Source organism: Rutidosis leptorrhynchoides, chromosome 9, assembly GCF_046630445.1.
Source record: "Rutidosis leptorrhynchoides isolate AG116_Rl617_1_P2 chromosome 9, CSIRO_AGI_Rlap_v1, whole genome shotgun sequence".
NCBI classification, from domain to species: domain Eukaryota; kingdom Viridiplantae; phylum Streptophyta; class Magnoliopsida; order Asterales; family Asteraceae; genus Rutidosis; species Rutidosis leptorrhynchoides.
In genome coordinates, this window is record NC_092341.1 from 353,428,735 (window position 1) to 353,448,955 (window position 20,221).

The window sequence follows — 20,221 nt, forward strand, 5'->3', positions numbered from 1 at the left end:
TGTAATTGTCCATTGAAAACTAACTATTATGGATATAAATATGATGTTTTTTTTCCCGTTGAGCTACACAACATATTGGTGATGTTTGAACCTGATACCTTTTGTGATGACACGAGGACCTAATCGCTACGTTACGTTAAAATAGTAAAAGAAAATTCATATAAAAACTTAAGAACAGCAGATTTGTAGATATGTTCATTCTACATTACTCAGAAAACTTGGATTGACCAACTTTGAATGGCATATAACTAGTCAAAACTCAAACTGTACACCAAAATCATCCCTTCCTCTTTCTCAATTCTACTTCAAGTTATACAAAATTCGAAGTTTTAACCACTGCCACTAGTAGAAGCCACAGGCCTCGGATAATAAACAACTTTATCATCATTATCTTTACGAACTGATTCAATTATTTCACTTTCTGCGGCTTTCTGCAACTCTTGAATCTGCTCTAACGCTTTGACCAACTCATCAGCATTGGGTCGGTGTTTAGGTTCTTTCATAAGACATTTCATTGAAAGTAAGGCTGCTTTGGTCGCAGCAGGAGCAGAATATTGGCCTTTGATACGTGGGTCCATGATGTGAAGGATCTTACGCTTGCTCGCCAAAAATGGTTTAGCAAATATAACTAGTACTTGTTCACCAGATGGACGGTTTTTGTCGATGCATCTTCTACCAGTTAAGATCTCAAGGAGAACCACTCCGAAGCTGTATATGTCACTTCTTTCAGTCAGGTGACCTAATATGAGGTTGAATTAACAAAATATTTAATATTAAAATTAATATTAATATTAATATTAATAACGATTACAAAAAATGTTACTCTCCTTGTCCCAAAATAACTGTTCCAATTTGACTTTTTAAGTCCTTTATGTTTGTTTCTATATATTTCTGTTTGTGTTATATAATATTTGATGAAAATTGTACGAATAAAAACTTGTTTAAAATCCAGTCTGTTCATACAAATTTTATCAAAGATTATAAATAGCAAACAAAAATATTTTTAAGTCAAAGTAAAGAAAAAAGACTTTGAAAGGTAATGGGACAGTTATTTTGAGATGAAAGGGAGTATTTTTTATTTTATTTTTTGATAAATTCTAGGCGACTATGACATCTTCTTTAGCTTCCGATCGAAAAGTCAACGTGTACCACTTGGCTGGAAGCAATAATTAACGTAAGATTGAGAGGCATTAATGCAAAGGGGGAAGTCAATCAAGTTGAAAATAACGTAGACGGATATTTGATCCAAAAGAGTTCCCATTATGCAATAAAATGTGGCAAAATGGGTATGTCAAGTTGGTTGGGCTGGCTTTTTTTCTTCAAGTTAATTGGTCGGGATGGGGGGATGATATGTCAAAACGGGTTTTGGGACATTGGGTCAAAGAATGAATTTTGAAAAGGTCTAATCTTTATGAGGATTGTAAGTATTCAATTAAAATCTATCATATTTAAGGGCACGATGATTAGACTTACACTTTCGGCAACCTTTGACCATTTGACCCGTATAAACAAGTTACTTGTTAATTCGGTGGTTTTCCCGAAACATAACCCAAATAGATACATCATAAGTAAATGGGTCGAAATTGTCACATTTGGTAGATAACATTACCTGTGGCCATGTATTCAGGAGCTGCATACCCATGGGTACCCATAACCCTTGTAGAGACATGGCTTTTACCATCAGTCGGCCCATCTTTCGCCAACCCAAAATCCGAAAGTTTTGCATTGTAGTTCTGAAAGCATGCACATACGAAAAATATGTAACACACGGAAACAAAAACTAAGCAAAGTGAGACCCCTATCATGAACTAAGTTAATAACTAAATATTTCAGACGTACAGAATCGATCAATATATTCGATGACTTGAAATCGCGATATATCACTTTTGCTTCAGGACTATGTAAGTATGCAAGGCCCTTCGCAGCACCAAGAGCAACCTTTATACGAAGTTTCCAAGAAAGAGGTTGAAAGTAAGAACTTCCTGTCACACAGATTATGTGAACAAGTGATTAATAGATATTTATGAATACAAGATCCATTTACATTGAGGTGGCGATTTTGACCCATATACTTTATCAATGTTAAAAGTTGCCCAAAGTCTAATCTACTACATACAAGTTCCTTAATCGCTCTGTTACTATTGTAATCACTATTGTTTTTGTGACACATTTCAACCTGAATCAGTGATCCAACTAGCTCTTCTATACATAACCGATTAATTACAGTTACAATTGTAACAATTACATATAACTTACTCCTGAAGAGATGGTTCTCCAAGCTGCCACGTGGCATGAATTCATACACAAGGAGTCTGTGGTCATCCTCTAGGCAATAACCGATCAATTTCACAAGATTTTGATGATCCAGTTGCCCTAAGTAATTAATTTCCGCCTGCATCAATATTATAACAATACCATCTTAGCAGGAAAAAAAAAAAACTAATTTCACAAAATTTTGATGATCCTAAACACTTACCAACCATTCTTGGTGACCTTGAATACCTTCATGGTTTAACCTCTTAACAGCAATCACAGTACCAGTACCTGGTTTGGCAGCTGCAAGTGATTGTTCATCAATCCAACCTTTAAATACTGAACCAAACCCACCTTCTCCTAACACGCTATCCGGCCGAAAGTTTCTCGTGGCCGATTTCAGTACGTTAAAACTAAACGACTTCAAATTTGTTGACTGTAAAATCTCAGCTTGGCTCCTAGGACTAGGCGGTACCGATGCAGATGTAACCTTACCTATTACAACACATAATTATATACATCATGTTATTATGATAATACTAACATAACATATAATCTGTAACTGTGCCCAAAAGGCTTGATTATAGTGGCATGACTTAGCAATAAATCAAGAAATAAACAAACCACAACTGTGTCATTAACAAGGGTAAAGTAAGTTTATCCAACACCCCTAAATACAATTTAACTATTTAAAAAAAAAAAAAAAAAAAAAAAAAAAAAAAAAAACTATTTAAAGGTCTTTTGGCGAAAATAACAAAAACACATCTCAGGGGGCAAATGAATACCAACAGAACTATATGTATATACCAAAAGATCTATAAGCATGAAATATTTAAATTTAAATAAACTTGCAAAAGCAAGTAAATTAAAGCATAACTCACCATCAAGACGAGAACTTTCAATTTTGAATCGAAAACTAAAACAAGAACCCATTTTGTTTTCTGGTGACCAAACGTTCGGAAAAGTTTCTTTGGGGAATTTAGACGAACAGTTGGCGGGTGTGAATACACACACAAGATGCGTGTTCAATATGCAAAATATATGGAGTATTACATATTTTTAAAAGGCTTCTTTTTTCAATAATTTAATTAATTAATATTAACAATAAACCCTTCGAGAAGAAAAGTGAAGCCAAAAAAATGACTCATTTGCTTTCACTTCAACTTGTTACTACGGAGTAGTATATATTTTAGAATTTTATATACTCCGTTAAATGTTTGTTGAACAGTTTTGAGAAAAAAATAGAAAGTGAGAGTGTGCATGAATGGTGGGGATTGTGGAATCAAATTGAAAGATTTTTTATAAACAAAAATAGGATCTGAGAACAAAAATATGACAGGTCAGTGTTCTTTTTGCTGAATTTTCGTAATATATAATCCATCATGTTTAGTTCTGTTAACTGACTTTGACCAGAACTCTTATTTATTTATTTATTTATTTATTTATTTATTTATTTTCCTTCTCTATTTTCAATTGAATTGATTGATTGAATCATGCATTTTTTTTTCGGCGAAAAAGACGAAGACTTATATAAACTAAAGACACTTTCATCAAAAAAATGAAAGAGCCAAAACGAGAAGATACAAGGGAAAGCCGACAAGCTTTGGAACAAGAAAACCAAACAAAACAAAACAACAAAAACTACGCTAACTAACATCGAACTACGTCCTAACCAAAAAACCATCCAAACGGAAGCGAAACTACAACAAAAGAAACTAAACAATGGAAACACAACACCACGTGAAACAAACTAAACTCCTAGCAAGATATTACGAATACTCTAAACATAAACACACAACAAAAGCTAACGATCGTCATCCAAGTCCGCATCGGAAGAAACAATATTGCCTTTATCCTTGATAACCGGCCTCGAATACTTACCCTCGACTTGCTCGTATGTAACCGCCTTCCCCCCTCTCGAGTTATAAGAATATCTAATAGGAGAGCCGGGATTGGACAGAATCGGCGGACCTTCCACATCACCGACTCCGGAAGAGCCACCTCCATTGACCACGACAAGACTTTCTTTATCCTTAATTCGCGATGACACCTTAACGTCAACCTCATCCCGTAATTGTAACGAACCATCACCATCCGCATTCTTCTTTTTGACTTTGTTCTTTGAACCTTTAGGCCTAGCGATTTTTGGTCCATTAATACGACTAGATTTCACATTGCCGCCTTTGTCATTGCTCATATCACATTCCGAAGAAGTGTAACACCGGCCATTTTTTTTTTTTTTTTTATACACAGCGGAAGACTTTAATAATAAACACAATATAAGTCACGTCATTACGTTTAAGTTTACACAACGGTGTTACGTTACCACAAAACATTATTTATACAAAAGTCCACATCAGAGTTGGGTTAGCGCACCGCTAACAGTACCTAAACCTGCAAGGGAAGAATATGTGGGGGATTAGCGCACCGCTAAGTGAATGGAGTCTATCTAACAGATATAGCTTAAGCCACACACAAGCTATATACTAACAACAACACTTGCTAACTACCAACTAGCATACAATAAGACAATACGAGGATCGGCGGCTTGTACGAGCACACGACTCCCAGCTGATCGGGCCTGAGTCTACCGATAGTCCCTGCTACTCAATTCACAGTATAGTTATCCAGATGCAGGGGGTGCATCGTTCACACTATACTCCACAATTAGTAGCCTATGGACCCAACCTCCCCTAGGCACGGTTGACCTCATACGGACTCTAACCTCTCCCAGGCACGGTCTCGAGTCCCCAGTCTCCCTAGGCCCGACTGGTGCCATTCACACAGTGTACACAAAATTCACATACAACATCAGGCAACGATATTATTATATCATGGCAATTCCTACACTATGCATGGTAAAAGAGTCAACCACAGTAGCATGATATGCTACTTAAACTCTATCCGTAGATAGACCCACTCACCAATTACCAGCAACTGCTCAGTTATTATTTCTGAGCTTCCTCCTTGTCCTTATCTCCTGAGAACAGCAAAAACCAAGTTAGAATAGTGTTCCCATCAAGATTAGACACACTGACAGCGAATTATAGCAAATTAGTAAAAATTTGCGTCCGCTAAAATTTTCATGCTTAACACTTGTGCACTTTCAAAATTTACATCATGAACACTAAACTACAAACGGGCAGCATAACGGCTAGAATTCCACACTTAGTAAGAATTTCACTGCCTAAGCCCATCGGTCGATGGTCCCATCCATCGGCCGATCGTCAACACACCATCGGTCGATGGTCTCCCCCAATCGGTCGATCGTCAAAATTACATCAGTTGGTCAGAAGTCATACACCATCGGTCGATGGTCCTATCCACCGGCCGATCGTCCCTCACCATCGGTCGATGGTCAACGACCATCGGCCGAAGGTAGTTCATCAGCTGCAACAGCAGCAAAGTGACGGGTTTCAACCCAAAATCACCAAATCTCGACTTTAGACACGTTTTTGACCTCAAAACTGAACACAACTCGTACACTAAACTTTTTGGAACATAAACCCACAACATTCAAACACAAACAACATCAATTTCTACCAATTTGACACAAAACCCCATTTTCATAAAACTTGACTAAAACACCCATTTTGACACTGATTTGATCACGAAATTAAACAAACTTTACCTTGTTAGAATCACAACAACACAAGGAACGATTTGACACTAAAATCAAGCTTCAATTCGAGATCAAATGATTTAGGGTTTGAGATGGTGAGGTTAGGTTTAGTGAGAGAGAGTGAAATGAAAAAATCAGGAAACTTCAAGAAGGGAGCTGGTCACCAGCTCTTATTTGTGTTAAAACACAATACCCCATCACACACGGGTATTTACCAGTTATCTGATATCTTTCGCACAAGATTAGGTAATCCAAACGAGGTCCAAATAAAATAAACAAACCTGTTCTGGGACCCTTGTCACAAACTGGTCACAACAAAATTATAATAAAACACTAATAAAATAATTAAAATAAAAGCACTTAAGACTAAGCACAAACCCTTAGGGCAAAATGGACAACTTACAACTAGTCCGGGTTTCAGTCTGTTACAAGAAGAGGGTCCAAATTTTTGGTTCATAGCAAATATGAATTCTTGTTGCTTCCTGGAAAGACCCTTGCCATCCAAATTAGTATTACCTTCAATCACCTTAGAAGAAATCTCAGTAGGTACAAAGCTACCAATTTGCAAACTAGGATCTTCTAAGTGAGTATTAGTACCAACATCTAACACCCTTTTACACACTCCTTTAACCTCATTAATTCGCGATTGAATCATACATACTTTTACATTAAAACCCCTTTTAACTACTCTAGATTAATTTTAATTACTACTTCATCCATCCCATATTAATGGTCTAGTATTCCATTTTGAGATGTTCATTTCCATAAATAGAAAAGAATAAGAAGCTTAAGTTCTATTATGCCCTTAATATATGTGAATATGATTAAAGGAGAAATAAAGGGTAATGGTAAAACTGGAAAGCAAAGAGAAAATACAGTACTTTTATGACATTTTTTTAATCTGTGTGTTTTTTATCTGTAAACTATTAATATGGGACGGAAGGAATATTAATGATTTGATAACGACGACACTTAGAGCCATGGTTAACACACTTCAAATTATTATACAATTTAAAAATTGTTAATTAATAACTGCTAAGTACAATGATTTAATTCACATTAAAATCACTTTGTGTCGACGTGCTGCCAATAAACTTTCCTATTCTCATATGAGAATGGAAAAGATAAGATAACCTTTAGAGTTATCGTTAACAGAAAAATTCATATGTTAATTACAATTCAGTTTGAGTCAATCGCAAAGTTAACTTCAAAACTAACTTTATATTTTTGGTTTATAAGTGAACAATTGTATATGTCATTCATATATACATTTTGAGATTTTGTATGTGTCAATTATATAAACTTTAAGCAAATTGTAGTTTATGTGTCAAAAAATACATTTTGAGGTTTTTTGTATATGTCTTCTTTATTTTTCTTGTAATTTTCTTTGTATTTTATAGGTATTCTTTTGTATTCTTTTGTTTCTTTGCTCTAGCTTTTTGCTATTTCTTTTTAATAAAATTGTAGCGGTTCGTAAAAAATAAAATAAAACTGTAATGTAATACTCCATCCATCTCACCACAAGTGTGCACATTACTATTCTTGAATTTTTCATTTCAAGTGTTCACTTTGTATCTTAACTAATCAGAAGATGTTATTATGAAAAGAGAAGATTTTTGATTGACGGAATATGAAGTTAATGAAATTTTTTAAAACTGTGTGTAAAAAGTAACTGGACAATGTAATTGAACCGAGTTAATATTATTTGTTTAGAATCTCTAAGTTCTTGATTATTTTTATGTGAAGCTAACCATATATACATAAGCACTAACACTGTCAAAAAGCATACTCGTATTATATATTTATACTCGTATTTTTTATAAATTCATAACTTATTATGCATTAGTACATATATACTATAAATAATTTATATTTATATTTATATATATACTAACAGACAAAACACTATTTCACTATCCACCAATAGTAACCAGGGGTATTTTCGCCATTTCACTTTTTTTTGGTCTCTCCAACGATAAAAGAAGCAACTTTCGTAAAAGAACCAACCTTTCAGTGTTACCAAAAGATGTCGAAATTTTATTTTTTTTACAAAAAAAATCAACTATATAACTTTTTTTTTTCCTTCTCTCTTTTCTTCCTCAACGATAAAAGATGCAACTTTCATAAAATGAACAACCCTTCAATACTACCAAAAGATGTCGAAAAACATTTTTTTGACAAAATAGATCAACTAACTTAAAAAAAAAAAGGAACGCTAAAAGAAGTAACTTTCACAAAAGAAATAACCCTTCAATGTTAGATGTCGAAATTTTTTTTTTACAAAATAGATCAAGACTTTTTTTTTTAACTCGCATTCAAAACGGAGCTCCCGACGCGAAGCGAGAGCTCCACGACTAGTTATAAAAATATCACTAAATTATTAATTGCACCAATTTTAGGCACATGTAGACCCCTTCAAAGTTACACGAGTGATAATTTTAGGCATATGTAGCTATCAATCTATTATCCTCTAAATTATTAATTGCACCAACTTTTTGCATTTTAAGATGCCGCAACCTCAATGTCCACTTTTTTATTATTTTTTTTCTATTTGTTTATACCTTATTCTTTTTTCTCAATAAATATTCATAATTATGTCATATTTTATTAAATGAATAATGAATAAATATCAATATTTACAAGAGTTTATAATTTTAATTTTTGATCATTGGTTTGGATGATAATGACGTCATAATTGTCTCTATATAGTTGATTCAACAATTAATTTGATTTGTAACAAATTTAATAATCTCTCCTATATATAATATAATATATAAATATATAATATGAGTACATACTCAATTATCTTTATTCTTTTCTCTATATGTGGAAAAAATATTTTTTCATTATTTTTATATAACTATTAATTATCAATTACACTAATTATTCTTATTTTCTTCTACTAAATATATCTTCTTAGAGCATTGTAATAGTTTTTGTATTGGGAGCGCAATCTCTGCACACTCAATCTCTTGTTTGTATACATTTTCTCGTAAATTCGTGTAGGACTTAGGGTGACCGTTAGGCCTAATCTTATGTACTTTTTTCGTGATTAATAATATTTCCTTGCATTTCAAAAAAAAAAAAAAAAAAAAAAAAATCTTCTTAATCCTATAATCGCATCCGGTGTACCGATATAGATAAGTCAATAACCCTTTTTATTTTCTTAGTCCATTAAATTAAATGGGCTTACTAAACTTGTGTTCTTAAGCCTTTTTAGAATAATACGGAGTAAAATCATACATGATCCTCAATTCCTCATTCACCGCCGGTTATAAACACGTCGTACGAGATATATGCTACATTTTGTTTTCATATCAATATCAAAATCCCTATTTTACATGTATCTATTTTCCCCATTGTCATGGCTATAATCATCCATCGTTAATTATTTCATCTGTTCTTAGTCCCCTCTTTTAACCATTGTATTAGTTTAACGATATCGCGTATAATTTGGAATTCGTTTAGGTAGAGAATATGTTAAGATTGGATAACATGACTCAACCCTAAAGAAATTGTTATTAAGTTTAGCGATAGATTTTCAATTATAGGACTATTTTTAATCTTGTTCATAAGGTTAGCCTGCCAATTAGGAGAACCAAGTTCGATTTCGCGAAAGGTCCATTATGATCTTAAGGTTTGATGAATTAGAACAAACAAGAAGGGTAGTTTAGCCACGAGATCGAACATTATTCGCGTGCCATGGTATGCAATCTTCTCAAACAACGACACGATTAGGGTGAATATTGGTTCGATCAAGCTTGTAAGGCCAATTAATCTGGTTGTATGTCCGTTGGTCACAAATTTTTTTTTTTTTTTGGGGGTTTATTTCATTCTTTTATTTTTGAGAATAATAATTGGCACATTAGTAGATTAGATATGATTATATGAATCAATTAATGTGAATCTTTTTTTCAAACAAATCTAGTACTTATACGAGAATATAGGTAGCAATTCAACCTTAATGAACATAAAGTATGAACTGTGTGTTTGCATTAGTCCTAACAAGTGGAAGGTAATGCTTATATTTGACTGTTAAATCGCCTTTATATCGTTAATACGAAAGGTGCATAGATATTAAAGGTCCATTATTCAAACATTTTTAACTTCTTGATAATCGCTTGACCATGCAATCTTTAATCCATCTTTAGCTAGTTACCAAAACAGAAAATGTATTAATCATCAAAATTGTTCTTGTTTGTTGTGTGTAAAACAGGACAATAATGGAGTTTTCGATTCGACTATCTTCATGCCATATATTTCTTCTGTTGACGTTTGTTAAAGTTTTAGTACCCGTGTACCCACTTGGCGTAAACTATGGTACGACTGCTGACAACCTTCCTTCGCCTAAAGAAGTCGCACAGTTCCTAAAAGAGAGTACGATTATTGATCGCATCAAGATTTTCGATATGAATACTGAAATACTAAAAGCGTTTTCAGGCACCGGGATTTACGTTACACTTACTCTCCCGAACGGGGACATCCCATCCCTTACCGACTCTAATAAGGCCGAAAAATGGGTCAATGAGAAGATTAAACCATACTATCCGGATACAAAGATTCATTACATTTGTGTCGGTAATGAGATTCTACATTGGGGGACGCCGGACCAGATAGACAATCTTGTCCCCGCCATGAAAACGCTCCGTGGAGCGCTGGCCAAGGCGGGGATGCGTGACATAAAAGTGACAACTCCCCACTCACTAGGGATTATGTTGTCCTCGGACCCACCCAGTTCCGGTGCATTCAGACCTGGATGGGACGTTGGTATCATAAAACCAATGCTTGAGTTTTTAAAAGAAAGTGGGTCCGGGTTCATGATTAACCCATATCCTTACTTCGGGTACTCACCGGGTAATGATAGTTTTGCTTTGTTCCGACCGAACCCCGGGTTTGTCGACCCGGAAACCGACAAAAAGTACGACAACATGTTTGATAGTTTGATGGACGCCGTTTACTCAGCGATGAAAAGATTAGGATATGGTGATGTGCCAATTGTCGTTGGGGAAACAGGGTGGCCGTCTCTTGGTGAACCATGGCTTACGTGGGTTAACGTCGCAAATGCAAAATCGTATAATGGAGCGATGATTAAGAAATCATCATCGAAAGTTGGATCGCCATTGATGCCCGACAAGAATTTCGAGATCTACATTTTTGCATTGTTTAATGAAAACCAGAAGCCGGGCTCGCTTGCTGAGAGGAACTTTGGGCTCTTTCGGCCCGATTTGACAGAGGTTTATGACATTGGTGTCATTAATGGAAGTGCACCAAAGCGAAAATCACATGTAAGTAAATTTACTTATAAACGTGTTTGAAATTTGTTTCTCTCTTATTTGTACAACTCAAACATTTTTTGAAAGTTGATTTCAAACACTAGCTAGATTTAACTACTTATATGTCAAAACGTGTTGAGTGTTTGAATGATAATTTGTGACTTTGGCGTTGTTTAGGGTCCCGCGGCATCTCCAGAATCTTCGGGCTCGGGGAGCTCAAAAGACAGTGACGATGGATTAAAGTCTAGCGACAAAACTCCTTATGGTCACAACGATGCTTTTCGTTCTCTGGTGAGCCTTTTAACTGTCGGAGCTGGAATTTTTGTTGTAATTTGTTCAATTTTTGTGTTGTAGTTGATGGTTATTTGATTTTATATTTGAAGTTGTTGTAGTGTAGATTTTGAGGAAATAATTTTTTTTTGCTAGAGTAATACAACTTTTTATTTTTTTATTTTTTTCTTTATAATTAAAATGATAGACTAAATCAACGGATTAAGTCTCCCATTTTCAGCATACTTAGGGGTGGGTGAGTATAGTTACTTAGGTCTATGTGATTTGTGGGATTATTTCATGATCATTTCCGATTTTTCTCTCGCCACTTTAAAATGTCTTATAGTGAGGATTGAACATAAAGCCTCATGTGATGATATTAAGACGTCAACTACAAGATAATCTTGTTTATTTTTTATTTTTAGTAAATGGGTAAGACTATTTTTCTGTTCGCACTGCTAGGCTGCGAGCGAGGTTTGCCTATGACCTCTTTTGAGGAAAATGATGCCCCAACAACTATGCTATCTTAAAGGCTATTTTAAGATGATTATTACCTCTTATATGAATATATAAAGCCGTCAATTATAGATCATCTTTTGATGATCAATGATACACTCAATGTTTTTGATAATTAAGTAAAACATAATGAATACAAGCAGATTAGCAAGGCTACAGGCTACTAAAAATATAACCCTAAGGGGTGGTTTGGTGGTAAGATGCTTGAAAAGTTTCAAATGGACCCAGGTTCAATCCCCACATGCTACGCTTTAGGGGGGCTTGACTTCTCAAAAAAAAAAAAAAAAAAAAAAAAAAAAAAAAAACTTATTTCTTTCTGATATACAACATATTCATATACTTTTGGGTTTCCAATCATACTGTTTGCCCCAAACAGATTTGTTGGAATCATAATAATATATCCCATCGGTCATGGCTGACCAATTACATGGATTAACATGGCCGTTATGTCAATTACATATATCATACATCGTCTCGTTAAACATATCCAAAACTTGCTCTTGTGATTCCCAGTAGAAATGGCAAAAGAACAATGTATTATGAAACGTAGCTTCACAAAATTTCCAGTCGAACTCATCGTTATACGATAGATGATGATCGCCTAGATCGTCATTTTTTGACTTGCAATGAACCAATATGTTACTATCTGGGATCAAGTTTTGAACTTGAACTCTAAATTCTGGTTCAAGATTAACACACGCATGTACTATACTAAAACCATAAATTGCTAGATACATAAAGATTGATATATTTCTCATTTTCATCATGTTTGAGATATGATATAAAAACCACTCCATATGAATACTATAAATAATATAAGTGGATACCGAGTATAATAAATAAGTGTAACGTAAATTACTGAATACCATGAAGCTACAACATTACATTAATATTTTATCATGTTATTACATTATTATATAATTATATAATTACGGAGTATATAAAGTACGGAGTATATATTATACTCCCTATATTGTAATGTAATGTCATATCTCTTTATATTTATAATAACAAAACTAAAAATAGATCATCTAAAATTCAAAACACTAATCTTAGCCATCAAAAAAGATAATCTAAACTAATCTAAACCATCCATTTTTTTAAACTTGATTATGACATCATAATCTACTCCATGAATTGTTTGATTACCATAACACCCTTTAAACACAAAACTAGCGGGACATTATTTGGGAATTAGGGTTCAATAACTGTCAAACCATTCTCAATTACTCGATTCGTTTCTCATTGATAAAATTCCCTTAACAATTAACATCAATCAGGTTTCAGTTTGTCCCATTTAAGCGATCGTTGGATTTAATTCAAATCAAATCACTAGATTAAGGCATCTGCAATGGATGAACTCGATTCCAGATTCAATCAATACTATATATCCAAAAGGTAATCACTTTTCTAATCACAAATTCTTTTGATACTCTCAAAACCTTATTAGTTATTCATTGTCTGACTTAATCAGGGTTTTGATGTTCATGGGTCTGGTTTGAAACAGATGCGAAACTGGTTCAATGCTATATTGCCAAAAGGTAATCACTTTTCTAATCAAAAAAATACTATGATAGTCTTTGAATTGAATCATTTTTTTTGCTGTTCATGAGTTTTTTACGAAAGTGAATAAGGTCATGATTATAAACGGAGTTGAGTTGTAATCTGTAATTTGTTCCTCATTCCTATTGCTCATTCTTAAAATCATGTTAGTGTCATCTGTAATTGGAAGAATAGCTCATGTGTATTGGTCATCATTCGAATTAGTTTCTTGAATTTAAGATGAATGAATAATGAGATATATCATTTCATACGAAATTCTGAATTATAATGATCCTTAAAATATAATCGTGTTGATGTATCAATATTCTCCTCTCCAATTTAGTTAGGGTTTAAAAATTCAGGTTTTTGCTACCCAAAACTGAGAAAATATGAAGTTGATAGTTGTTTTATTTCATATCAATTATGTTTTTCACAACGTTTTTATTAATGCGTTGTTCTTGCATATCGTGACAAAATAGATTTCATGACTTTGGTGTATCAACATTATTATTGTATACATATAATTGATAGATGAAAAACTGTAACATAAAGAGGTGTCAAAGTATTTATGTAAATCACTTGATTGTGGTTGTCTACATTGTATATATAAATACGTAAACAAACTGCCTTTACATGTCGGGTTTTTAGCTATAGGTAATGCATATTGTGTTTGTTGTTGTATTTTGATAATAATTGGGCAAAACTGAACAAGTACGTTGTAAGTGTTGTGTTTATTTGTCGAGTGAATGTTAGATTATCGTAACGGGTTTTTTATATGTTTTTTGCAGATTTTTGTTTTAAGTTAAATGGAAATTTGTTAATCAATTGATTTTGTTACTATGTAAACTGAGTACCTTTTTATTTGCTGTAGGGAACTTGAGTACTTTAAGATTTTAACAGTGTAAGGTATGATTAATCGTCTATTCTTCATGTGTATGAATACCTGTAGTTTTATCATGAAGAAAAAACCTAGCTTTCTCCCCAATTCGCCTGCCTACAATTCTAATGAAGTTTTTTATTATGACGATTGTAACAATGAAAACAGAACGGATTGATTTTTGTATCTATGATTGTAACAATGGGACGGATCGATTTATCATGTTTCATCTACCACAGGTAAGTTTTGAATCCTTTAGTCTTTTTATATGATTGGTTGTATTATATTTCAAAATAAACGATCACCTTAAACTATTAATGTTGTTATACTGATTTTTAGGGTTCTTAATTTTGATTATATCAATGATTGACCGTAATGATTTTTAATTTCAAGGCTACTTATCTGACTAAATGTGTCAAAACTGATGGTTTAAGTTTAAGGGTTATGTTTTTTTGTTATTGATAAACATGTGTTTTTTTATGTTTATTATTAAAAATCAAGACGTTTTATCACACCCTGTTTGTAAATGAGGTTCTTGGTACAACTTATTTACTTAAATTTATGATCAAATATTTCTAAATAAAGTTATGAACTTCTTATTTTCCGATTTCATGAATTATGGTGTTGATTTCAACTTTGTGATTTTTAATGTTTCTATGTATTGTTTATGTCCGATTGTTTGTTATAAATGAACAATTTTGATCTCAGTTATCAATTTTGATTTCAGTTATCAATTTTTCCGGCCACTGGCACCTCACGATGGCTTTCTTTTACTGCATTTTTTCTTTTCCCCTTCTCCTCTCTTCAATTTTGTTTAATTTCAGTTATCAATTTTGATTTCAGTTATTAATATTGATAACAATGTGGCTGGAAATTTTCACTTCATCTAAAGCTTTCATCAGTCGAGTATTGATATTCCCGATTTACTACCTTTTCCAAGAGGATTATTATAATGTAGGCTAGAATCCCCATCTTTTTGCAGACCATCAAATTTTTGAAGTATTTTTTTTTTTTTTTTTTTTGTAAATCTGAAATCGTACCTTCAATTGATTTTTGCTAATAAATTGAAAATGCATCATGCAGATTTTTATTTATTTATTTTTTTAATGCAGATAAGTCACAAGATAAATAAATTAGCTTTTAGAGATTATTATCCTGGAGGTACGATTCCTCTTGATGGGTATTTATTTTCGCTTACTTATTACTGCGCATTATATTTTTTATGCTATCTGTCTTACTGTTGTGCATTACTGCTATATGTGTTTTCTTTTTTGGCTTCTTCGTATGGTTTCATCTTCCTAGACACACATAACGCTTACAGGTACATATGCCCGCACTTTCTCATTTTAATGAGCTTTCCTGGTTGGAGTGAAATGTCCCGTACTTATTGATTAAAAACGTTCCATATTAATTGATTTCGTTGCGAGGTTTTGACCTCTATATGAGACGTTTTTCAAAGGCTGCATTCATTTTTAAAACAAACCATAACCTTTATTTCATAAATAAAGGTTTAAAAAGCTTTACGTAGATTATCAAATAATGATAATCTAAAATATCCTGTTTACACACGACCATTACATAATGGTTTACAATACAAATATGTTACATCGAAATCAGTTTCTTGAATGCAGTTTTTACACAATATCATACAAACATGGACTTCAAATCTTGTCCTTATTTTAGTATGCAACAGCGGAAGCTCTTAGTATTCACCTGAGAATAAACATGCTTTAAACGTCAACAAAAATGTTGGTGAGTTATAGGTTTAACCTATATATATCAAATCGTAATAATAGACCACAAGATTTCATATTTCAATACACATCCCATACATAGAGATAAAAATCATTCATATGGTGAACACCTGGTAACCGACATTAACAAGATGCATATATATAAGAATATCCCCATCATTCCGGGACACCCTACGGATATGATATAAATTTCGAAGTACTAAAGCATCCGGTACTTTGGATGGGGTTTGTTAGGCCCAATAGATCCATCTTTAGGATTCGCGTCAATTAGGGTGTCTGTTCCCTAATTCTTAGATTACCAGACTTAATAAAAAGGGGCATATTCGATTTCGATAATTCAACCATAGAATGTAGTTTCACGTACTTGTGTCTATTTTGTAAATCATTTATAAAACCTGCATATATTCTCATCCCAAAAATATTAGATTTTAAAAGTGGGACTATAACTCACTTTCACAGATTTTTACTTCGTCGGGAAGTAAGACTTGGCCACTGGTTGATTCACGAACCTATAACAATATATACATATATATCAAAGTATGTTTAAAATATATTTACAACACTTTTAATATATTTTGATGTTTTAAGTTTATTAAGTCAGCTGTCCTCGTTAGTAACCTACAACTAGTTGTCCACAGTTAGATATACAGAAATAAATCGATAAATATTATCTTGAATCAATCCACTACCCAGTGTATACGTATCTCAGTATTGATCACAACTCAAACTATATATATTTTGGAATCAACATCAACCCTGTATAGCTAACTCCAACATTCACATATAGAGTGTCTATGGTTGTTCCGAAATATATATAGATGTGTCGACATGATAGGTCGAAACATTGTATACGTGTCTATGGTAGCTCAAGATTACATAATATACAATACAAGTTGATTAAGTTATGGTTGGAATAGATTTGTTACCAATTTTCACGTAGCTAAAATGAGAAAAATTATCCAATCTTGTTTTACCCATAACTTCTTCATTTTAAATCCGTTTTGAGTGAATCAAATTGCTATGGTTTCATATTGAACTCTATTTTATGAATCTAAACAGAAAAGTATAGGTTTATAGTCGGAAAAATAAGTTACAAGTCGTTTTTGTAAATGTAGTCATTTCAGTCGAAAGAACGACGTCTAGATGACCATTTTAGAAAACATACTTCCACTTTGAGTTTAACCATAATTTTTGGATATAGTTTCATGTTCATAATAAAAATCATTTTCTCAGAATAACAACTTTTAAATCAAAGTTTATCATAGTTTTTAATTAACTAACCCAAAACAGCCCGCGGTGTTACTACGACGGCGTAAATCCGGTTTTACGGTGTTTTTCGTGTTTCCAGGTTTTAAATCATTAAGTTAGCATATCATATAGATATAGAACATGTGTGTAGTTAATTTTAAAAGTCAATTTAGAAGGATTAACTTTTGTTTGCGAACAAGTTTAGAATTAACTAAACTATGTTCTAGTGATTATGAGTTTAAACCTTCGAATAAGATAGTTTTATATATATGAATCGAATGATGTTATGAACATCATTACTACCTCAAGTTTAGTAGGTAAACCTACTGTAAGTGACAAGAAATGATCTAGCTTCAAAGGATCTTGGATGGCTTGAAAGTTCTTGAAGTAGGATCATGACACAAAAACAAGTTCAAGTAAGATTTTTACTCGAATTAAGATAGTTTATAGTTATAGAAATTGAATCAAAGTTTGAATATGAATATTACCTTGAATAAGAAAGATAACCTACTGTATATAACAAAGGTTTATTGATCTTAGATGATTACTTGGAATGGATTAGAAAGCTTGGAAGTAAATTAGTAAACTTGAAGGGATTTTTGAAGTATTCTTGAAGTGTTCTTCCTATGATGATTATAGCTTGATTCTTGAAGTGATTTTTGATGAAGATGATGATTAACTACTGGAAAAATACGTTCATAATAGTGTGTGTGTGTGTTGAAAGAAAATTAGAAAGAGAATTGGAAGTGAAATGGAGTGAATGATGAGTGGTAATTGGTGAGTGGTGAGTGGGGTTAAAAGGAGTTCTAGTTAGTTGACTAGCTCATGGTAGAAGTTAAAATTGATTAGTCATACATGACATAATCAAGAGCGGAATCCCATGCTAGTTCCTATTGGTATATACTCATAGTAAGTACGTTTTGAAGCTGTGTATAATACGGGTAAGAATACGACTAGAATTCTTGATGAAAGAAAAGAATGGAAAAGTAACTGTAACCATTTTCGTTAAGTATGAGTGTTTTGATATATGTCTTGAAGTCTTCCAAAAGTATTTTAATACATCTAAATACACTACATGTATATACATTTTAACTGAGTCGTTAAGTCATCGTTAGTAATTACATGTAAGTGTTGTTTTGAAACCTTTAAGTTAACGATCTCAATTAATGTTGTTAACCCATTGTTTATTATATCTAATGAGATGTTAAATTATTATATTATCATGATATTATGATATATTAATATATCTTAATATGATATATATACATTTAAATGTCGTTACAACGATAATCGTTACATATATGTCTCGTTTCGAAATCCTTAAGTTAGTAGTCTTGTTTATATGTATATAACTCATTGTTAATATACTTATGGAGATACTTACTTATCATAATCTCATGTTAACCATATGTATATCCATATATATATCGTCATGTCGTTTTTACAAGTTTTAACGTTCGTGAATCGCCGGTCAACTTGGGTGGTCAATTGTCTATATGAAACATATTTCAATTAATCAAGTCTTAACAAGTTTGATTGCTTAACATGTTGGAAACATTTAATCATGTAAATAACAATCTCAATTAATATATATAAACATAGAAAAGTTCGGGTCACTACATGGAGGTCCTTTAAGAAGCAATCTCTTGGCTCTCGAGTAGAGGGTGGGACGATCTTATCTAGGCGCGGGTTCTATACCCGCGGGTGGAGTAGTGACTTCCCTCTAATCTAGGGTTCAAGGAATGATTGTCTACACTCCACCTCCCCCATACACTACTCTCGTGGGATTGGGTATTGTTGTTGTTGTTGTACTTTTGTCACTTTAGTATGCCACATGCCATAAATGACAAAATGGTTGTGACGTCAGAATGGATCACTTTTGGTACGATTGTGTTGTCTTTAAGTTAATTAATCAGCACTTATCTATTGCTTTTCTTGGGTGTCAAAAGTCTGATTTATTTCCAACTACACGAAAGAGTGATTTATTTCCAACTACACGGAAGAGTGTTGCAGTGAAAAATGTAAGTTGAGTAATTAAAATTTAAATAAGTATGTTTGCAACACTTGAAAAATGTAAGTTGAATCCTTAATGTCCGGGGCGGAAGATAGGCTATAGTGGAAGGGGCAGTTGCCCCACCTGACATTCAGCGTACAATTAACCCTTCTATGTTAAGTGGGCTTTAAAAAACTGTTATACATATATTATACCCCGCTACATGATCGCATGAATACAACACGCTGTGGTCGATTAAATAAATTATATATAAAAGTCTATTAACAAGCATTTTCAAGAACCCATTAAATTAAATAGCTTAAATACAAAGCTTAAATTTAAATTCCCTAATCCCACAGGTTACAATTTTTATCCCAAAAATTTTCAAATGAAATTGAACAAAGGAGGACTATGATTTTATTATACAATTTTATTTTAGTATGCGGTATTTTTTTTCTTAATTTCTATATACTACAATTTATTAAAGATCTTAAAGGCCGCTGTGCTTAATTATAATCTTTGTGGAGTGTTCTTTATTTACATTTTATTATCTCGCCCCTTCGATAAAAAATTTCAAGTCCCGCCACTGCTTAATGTGCTACTATATACGAAGATAAACATGTTCCACATAGACATTGGGCAGGTGTTTAGTCATCTAGCGAATGTGCTGATTTTGTTTTTATATGCTCGCATTTATAGCTCCCAACATATGCTGCAATATTACATTAAATTTTTATATATCAAACAGCTATATTGGATCTTAATTCAGTATTTTCTTAATTCACTCAGAATTCATTGTATAGAATGTATATTTATTAAGCTTCAATGTATCAAGATTCGATCAACAAAACAACTTCGATGCGTTATTAATCT

At 32.9% G+C, this 20,221-nt stretch overlaps 2 protein-coding genes across 2 annotated transcripts; one reads left to right on the top strand and one right to left on the bottom strand.

Annotated features, from left to right (window-relative positions):
- Positions 1-180: 180 nt before the first annotated feature.
- On the bottom strand, positions 181-3,334 carry LOC139869355 (probable serine/threonine-protein kinase PBL9). Its single transcript, XM_071857669.1, has 6 exons — positions 3,135-3,334; positions 2,477-2,748; positions 2,257-2,392; positions 1,840-1,982; positions 1,610-1,733; positions 181-739 (listed from the first exon to the last, which is right to left on the bottom strand). Exons 1-6 carry the CDS (start codon positions 3,184-3,186, stop codon positions 330-332), a joined length of 1,137 nt encoding a protein of 378 aa, XP_071713770.1. The 5' UTR covers positions 3,187-3,334; the 3' UTR covers positions 181-329.
- Positions 3,335-9,118: 5,784 nt separating this feature from the next.
- LOC139869210 (glucan endo-1,3-beta-glucosidase-like) lies at positions 9,119-14,701 on the top strand. Its single transcript, XM_071857529.1, has 6 exons — positions 9,119-9,149; positions 10,178-11,160; positions 11,326-11,439; positions 13,409-13,475; positions 14,522-14,592; positions 14,693-14,701. Exons 1-6 carry the CDS (start codon positions 9,119-9,121, stop codon positions 14,699-14,701), a joined length of 1,275 nt encoding a protein of 424 aa, XP_071713630.1.
- The last annotated feature ends 5,520 nt before the right edge of the window (positions 14,702-20,221 follow it).

Coding starts and splice junctions, on each gene's coding strand:
- LOC139869355 (XM_071857669.1), bottom strand. CDS start 3,186: ATGGGTTCTTGTTTTAGTTTTCGATTCAAAATTGAAAGTTCTCGTCTT. Junction 2,393..2,476: donor AAGGTCACCAAGAATGGTTG/GTAAGTGTTTAG, acceptor ATATTGATGCAG/GCGGAAATTAATTACTTAGG. Junction 740..1,609: donor TCCTGAATACATGGCCACAG/GTAATGTTATCT, acceptor ACCTCATATTAG/GTCACCTGACTGAAAGAAGT.
- LOC139869210 (XM_071857529.1), top strand. CDS start 9,119: ATGATCCTCAATTCCTCATTCACCGCCGGTT. Junction 11,161..11,325: donor CACCAAAGCGAAAATCACAT/GTAAGTAAATTT, acceptor GGCGTTGTTTAG/GGTCCCGCGGCATCTCCAGA. Junction 13,476..14,521: donor CAATGCTATATTGCCAAAAG/GTAATCACTTTT, acceptor CAATGAAAACAG/AACGGATTGATTTTTGTATC.